We start from the raw sequence: 7,558 nt of genomic DNA, 5'->3' as shown, positions 1-7,558 counted from the left end.
AAATAAATATTCTGTCATACTCACGGAATATCTACGGTATGAAATGAAAGACCATTTAATGGCCTCCATACATTCAACTCCATGTTATGAAATGTTAAAGAAAAGAAGACTCGCTAGATAGAACTGCTAATGAAATGTAAACGGGCTTAAATTCCTTGTGTACTGTGGGTGTCAAATTTCCGTAACATCTAAATAATAGATAATGATTTATTCTCAAATATCAACTTGAGGACACGCCTCAGGAATCGGGTCAATAGTAAGATTTGAATTATGACAAGTCCTACTTTTCAATGTGTGTTTGGTGTGGACGATGAACCTTCAACAAAATTATGGCTGAAGCTCAATAAAATAATTTTGGTCCATGTTAAATTTCAACGAGCAGATTTCTATGTAGATAATATTTGGTTTTAGTTGCAAATGAATCAAGAAAAAAGAATCAGAACTAGAACTGTTGTTCGGAGGGACAACCCATACCCCCACCCTGGTCAACCCATACCCCCACCCTGGTCAACCCATACCCCCACCCTGGTCAACCCATACCCCCACCCTGGTCAACCCATACCCCACCCGGGTCAACCCATACCCCCACCAAGGTCAACCCATACCCCCATCCAGGTCCCCATACCCCCACCCAGGTCAACCCATACCCCCATCCGGGTCAACCCATACCCCCACCCGGGTCAACCCATACTCCCACTCGGGTCAACTAAAACCCCCACCCTGGTCAACCAAAACCCCCACAAGGGTCAACCCATACCCCCACCCGGGTCAACCCATACCCCACAAGGGTCAACCAAAACTCCCACAAGGGTCAACCAAAACTCCCACAAGGGTCAACCAAAACCCCCACAAGGGTCAACCCATACCCCCACCCGGGTCAACCCATACCCCACAAGGGTCAACCAAAACTCCCACAAGGGTCAACCAAAACTCCCACAAGGGTCAACCAAAACTCCCACAAGGGTCAACCAAAACCCCCACAAGGGTCAACTAAAACCCCCACAAGGGTCAACCAAAACCCCCACAAGGGTCAACCGTAATCGTAGAATGATTAAATGGTTGTTAACTTTGGTGACATGCAATGTATATTATATTGGTGTTAAATCTGAACATGTTTGTACACATCTTCAGTGATGGACAAGCCAAAGAAATGTTTAAACGTTTGACATAGTCATAAAGATTAAACACGGGCTAATATGACGAATTCAACAAACAACAAACAAATATGGAGGAATTATGTGTAAAATAACCCGCTGGGTTGGTCTATTTATAGAAATGAAACTTAATCTTATATGAGACAAGCATTTTCGCAGGTCAATTATCTTATGTTATCATCAAATAACCTAAAATAATTTATGTGACTTTGCAACGTCATCTTCGATTGGCTAATGCAGCAGTGTAAGAAATTGCCAAAGAATCCTTTCTAAATGTATATATTGCAAAGAGAAATAACTCTGTGAAAAGGAAAAATAAATTAACCCCGATATGGAAAGGGGAGATAACTCCTTTCCAAATGAGCATCATTTTCCGAAGAGGGGAGATAACTCAATCTGATATAGATTATGCACATTTATAATGTACATCTATATGGATTATAACCGACAGGTATTGTTGAAATCAATTCAGTGGTTTAGGAAGAGTAGCCGGTACATCGTTGCATTTACAGGCGAACGGACGGACGGAAAACCTGATTCCAGTATACTCCGTAACTTCGTTGTGGTAGGGGGGATTTTATGAAATTGGATTTTGAAATATCATGAACCATAATTAAACATCGGAATTACATTACATTTGTCATACATTACAGCTTCATTACAGTTTCAGTATACTAAACGTCATACAGGATTATAATTTATCTGAATTCCTGCCCATCATAAAGATTTATAATTAATATAAATCCCCACCCATCATACAGATTTGTAATTAATATCAATTCACCACCCATCATACAGATTTGTAATTAATATCAATTCCCACCCATCATACAGATTTATAATTAATATCAATTCCCACCCATCATACAGATTTATAATTAATATCAATTCCCCACCCATCATACAGATTTATAATTAATATCAATGCCCACCCATCATACAGATTTGTAATTAATATCAATTCACCACCCATCATACAGATTTGTAATTAATATCATTTCACCACCCATCATAAAGATTTATAATTAATATCAATTCCCCACCCATCATACAGATTTGTAATTAATATCAATTCACCACCCATCATACAGATTTGTAATTAATATCAATGCCCACCCATCATACAGATTTGTAATTAATATCAATTCCCCACCCATCATACAGATTTGTAATTAATATCAATTCCCACCCATCATACAGATTTGTAATTAATATCAATGCCCACCCATCATACAGATTTATAATTGATATAAATCCCCACCCATCATACAGATTTATAATTGATATAATTGATCCCCACCCATCATACAGATTTGTAATTAATATAAATCCTCACCCATAATTAATATCAATTACCACCCACAGATTTATAATTAATATCAATTCACCACCCATCATACAGATTTATAATTTATATAAATCCCCACCCATCATACAGATTTATAATTGATATAAATCCCCACCCATCATACAGATTTGTAATTAATATAAATCCTCACCCATCATACAGATTTATAATTGATATAAATCCCCACCCATCATACAGATTTGTAATTAATATCAATTCACCACCCATCATACAGATTTGTAATTAATATAAATCCTCACCCATCATACAGATTTATAATTGATATAAATCCCCACCCATCATACAGATTTGTAATTAATATAAATCCTCACCCATCATACAGATTTGTAATTAATATCAATTCACCACCCATCATACAGATTTGTAATTAATATCAATTCACCACCCATCATACAGATTTATAATTTATATAAATCCCCACCCATCATACAGATTTATAATTGATATAAATCCCCACCCATCATACAGATTTGTAATTAATATAAATCCCCACCCATCATACAGATTTATAATTAATATCAATTCACCACCCATCATAAAGATTTATAATTAATATCAATTCCCCACCCATCATACAGATTTATAATTAATATCAATTCACCACCCATCATAAAGATTTATAATTAATATCAATTCACCACCCATCATAAAGATTTATAATTAATACCCATCATACAGATTTGTAATTAATATAAATCCCCACCCATCATACAGATTTGTAATTAATATCAATCCCCACCCATCATACAGATTTATAATTAATATCAATTCACCACCCATCATAAAGATTTATAATTAATATCAATTCCCCACCCATCATACAGATTTGTAATTAATATCAATTCCCCACCCATCATACAGATTTATAATTAATATCAATTCACCACCCATCATAAAGATTTATAATTAATATCAATTCCCCACCCATCATACAGATTTATAATTAATTAATATCAATTTGTAATTAATATCAATTCCCCACCCATCATAAAGATTTTTAATTAATATAAATCCCCACCCATCATACATATTTGTAATTAATATCAATTCCCCACCCATCATACAGATTTATAATTAATATCAATTCCCCACCCATCATACAGATTTGTAATTAATATCAATTCACCACCCATCATACAGATTTATAATTAATATCAATTCCCCACCCATCATACAGATTTGTAATTAATATCAATTCCCCACCCATCATACAGATTTATAATTAATATAAATCCCCACCCATCATACAGATTTATAATTAATATCAATTCCCCACCCATCATACAGATTTGTAATTAATATCAATTCCCCACCCATCATAAAGATTTTTAATTAATATAAATCCCCACCCATCATACATATTTGTAATTAATATAAATCCCCACCCATCATACAGATTTGTAATTAATATCAATTCCCACCCATCATAAAGATTTATAATTGGAGGACGAAACAGCTGTATGATGTAGCATCATTGATGAGTCCTAGAAGGACGAAACAGCTGTATAATGTAGCATCACTGACGAGTCCTAGAAGGATGAAACAGCTGTATGATGTAGCATCACTGATGAGTCCTAGAAGGACGAAACAGCTGGATGATGTAGTTTAATTCTACTATGTCTTAAAAGTGTGTTTTACTTGTGTATCTTTTGTACAATCTTCAGGATGACACTGTAAAACCACAATGATATTGCTGCAAAAATGAAGGTCTTCTGGAGTTGGCTTTCGGACTTGATAAGAATAAACGAGACACAGGATATATATTCTTACAACAAAACCCACATCAGCAATATCATTTAATGTGCATCATTTTTTTATGTTTCAGGTAAGACTGAGCAAGAAAAGCAGAAGATTTATGTGGAAAGTATTGGTTTTCGTCCCGGCTTTGTTAACTTTATGGTACGTTAATGGCAATGTAACTGAAATCAATGAGAGCCTTGAGCTAGAATTTACACTACAGGACGTACATATCTCTCATCCACTTTTGACTTATCCAAACATGAATTGCAAGCAACAAGTTCCTAAAAGTGTTATTATCACCGTCATCAGCAAAGTATCAAATGTTGTACAACGCGAGACCATACGCCGAACTTGGGGAAATCTTCAGATGCAAGCAAAATACAACTTCAGTTTGTATTTTCTGTTGGGAACTGAGGAAAATTTTGACCTAAAAGACGAGATCATATTAAATGGGGATATTATACAGGCCGATATTATGGAAGATTATTATCACTTAACCGAGAAGTCAATCGAAGCATTCAAATGGATAACACTCTTCTGTCATAAAGCGGACTACTTTTTCAAAACTGATGATGACGTCTTTTTCGACCTTGAATTTCTAAGAGAAGTTCAGAATGATGGTGACTATCTGATGGATGACGTCATCCTTGGCCACTGTGTGTTTAAAGGTATGCCATCGAGAGTAGAAGGTACGAAGTATGAAATAACTAAGGACGAGTATCCTTTTAGGTTCTATCCGCCATATTGCGGGGGGCCAGGTTATCTCATGACGTTGAATACCGCACGAAAGATATACAGCGAGATGTTAACGACAAGGAACTTCAAATATGAAGATGTCTATTTAGGAATTGTTATTTATAGGTTAGGTCTGAAACTGAAACACATCGATTGTTTTGTTTATTTAAAGAACGAGAAAAAAGAAAAAGAATTAGAAAAGAACAGTGAACAGTATTGCAATGTTCGATGTTCAAGAGTGATACATGGGTTGAAGCCCGGTGACATCCAACACTATTGGGATACTCTCGGCACTGAGAGACGAAATAGAAAAAACTGTGATGATTTAGAAGTTCACTAACTTCATTATAGCAAATGAAATGTGATACCATGACTATATGTATTTAATCATTTTCCTTATTAAGATTTATTTTAATATTTTTATTTTTCATTTTTACCTTTTTACCAGGTGCACGAACATGTGATTATTTTTTTCAAAAAACGCTTCTTATTTAATTCTCCACTATATTTTTTTATGTTTTAATATAAAATCGCCCGTGTGACGTTTAATGTTTTTGTATGAATAAAGTCATTTGAAAGACATTTGTTTTGATGGTTTAGTTCATGGTATAACTTGCTTGATTTCTTCCATTCATTTATCGTTAAGGTACGTCTTCAAAACCAGGAAATTAATATTTTGTATCTCAAACGAGAATGGTGATTTTTTAAAATTATTAATGAAATATAGACTTCTAATCAGTCACTGGAGTAATAGTTAACAGAACTCATAATGTTTTCCAACAAGTTTTAAAGGTCACGGAAATTGTGACATAAGTCCCCCAAACTTCCCTACATCACAACGTAGTCACAAATGTAATAAGGTGTCTGACCTCTGGTGACCAGAGTGAAAGTCGTGCACGAGCCGTGTTTACAGGAGACGACACTGGACAATAAATTGCTAGTGATAGTCAACAGAGGCAAGAAGGATTGACTTTTTGACGATGTTAACTTTTCATGGTGAGATGAAGGATATAGACTAAAAATCCAAAAGTATGTAATTTCTACAACACTACAACAGATTCATATGAATGTAGCTAGTTTCTAACCTTGCACTCTATCCGTATCCTTAATTCTCGTTGGAAATCCCAACTAGCGGTTTTTATTCAATGAAGAAAATAGCTTTCATACACTATACAGAAAATATGTTAATGTATAGATTCTGCCACTTAGCTTTGGGGACTTTAGATATGATAAGTGAAAAACAAACCTGTTTTGTTTAGGTTAAAGGTAGGTCACTGCATGACTTTGAAAAGGTATTCAGATCGATCGAGTTTAGTGTTATTGATAATATTTCATTTCAGGGAGTCTTTATGTAAATCGTTGGAAGTTTGTTTATGAGAATTCCAAAAGCCGAACAATAAACAATGACTCGTCACATTTCTTTTTAATTGGGCTGAGGTTGTTGTCAAGGCAACCCATTGTCTCCATACGTGTGACATATATGATATATCATTTCAGCTATTTGATTAAATGCGAGTTCCTACATAGTCTGTATTTATCTTCACGATGACACTACCCGCTCTCTATACACTGCAGTGGACATTTTTGAATTGTCACTGATTTAACTTTAAATTCTCAAAGGCCTTCTCTGTAATTGATGGGAATTGAATATCATTTTAAAAAAAAATGAAAAATAATTATAAATATTAGTATAACCTGGTCAAACAGAAATTTCAAATTATATTAGGTTTACTTTAACTATAGACAACTTAGAACATGTGAACAATGAAATTAACCTACAGCAACTAGACCTGTCCAGACCTTAATGTATTGGGGCGTGTTACTATCATCGAAATTATCTTTTATTATTAAAATCATGCATCTGTTTAATTCACTTCTAAACTCTTAAAGATCCTATCTAGAATGAAGGAATCAAATTTATATGCTTTCATCTGGAATTTTATAACGGACATTTTTATTACAAATAGGGGAGAGAATGAGCTTACCATGAACCATTTTTTTTCATTAAAAATCTGAAGTGAAATAGATCACTATGTAATTTGAGAAAACCTTGAGAACCTTTTTTGAAAGAAATTCTACCCTTTGAAATCGAAATGTTGTATGATCTTGATAAAAAGAGAAAATAAATGAAGTATGAAAATATACATTGTTCATGGCGAGATATTATCGGTAAATTGTTATGAATTCAACGAGACTACAATGTTTTATTACACAAGAGAAATGATATTATACAACATCCGGGGATCTTTTCTATAATTCGAAAATTGAAAAATGAAATTAATTAGAAGCAGTAAAGTTTAGTTGATATATTCTTTAGAAAATAAAATATACTGGTAGCACGCACACTGAAATGAAAAAATAACATAATGAAGCTAACACATGTCACGTGTGTTGATTTTACTTTACTTCACAACAAATTTGTTCAACGTTGTAACAAACCCCAAAGGAATTAAGAAAATAAAAATCTGTTATAAAAATAGATGATAATTTTAACTGGCATGATAAAAATGCCGTGAAACATAGATATGGAAACTGATTTTGAGAAAATTTTATGAAAATA

The 7,558-nt window shown here is 33.9% G+C and overlaps 2 protein-coding genes across 2 annotated transcripts; both read left to right on the top strand.

Moving 5' to 3' along the window:
• Positions 1-417: 417 nt before the first annotated feature.
• LOC132552532 (uncharacterized) lies at positions 418-4,431 on the top strand. Its single transcript, XM_060216711.1, has 2 exons — positions 418-1,036; positions 4,349-4,431. The coding sequence occupies exons 1-2, from the start codon at positions 418-420 to the stop codon at positions 4,429-4,431; spliced, it is 702 nt and encodes a 233-aa protein (XP_060072694.1).
• A 91-nt stretch (positions 4,432-4,522) lies between these two features.
• LOC132552531 (UDP-GalNAc:beta-1,3-N-acetylgalactosaminyltransferase 1-like) lies at positions 4,523-5,338 on the top strand. Its single transcript, XM_060216710.1, has one exon. The coding sequence runs from the start codon at positions 4,523-4,525 to the stop codon at positions 5,336-5,338; it is 816 nt and encodes a 271-aa protein (XP_060072693.1).
• The last annotated feature ends 2,220 nt before the right edge of the window (positions 5,339-7,558 follow it).

Source organism: Ylistrum balloti, unplaced genomic scaffold (assembly GCF_031769215.1).
Source record: "Ylistrum balloti isolate Yb309-2 unplaced genomic scaffold, AGI_CSIRO_Ybal_v1 Utg370254, whole genome shotgun sequence".
Taxonomy (NCBI): domain Eukaryota; kingdom Metazoa; phylum Mollusca; class Bivalvia; order Pectinida; family Pectinidae; genus Ylistrum; species Ylistrum balloti.
Note: the sequence above shows the minus strand (reverse complement) of the source record. Positions and strands in the feature narration are given on the sequence as shown.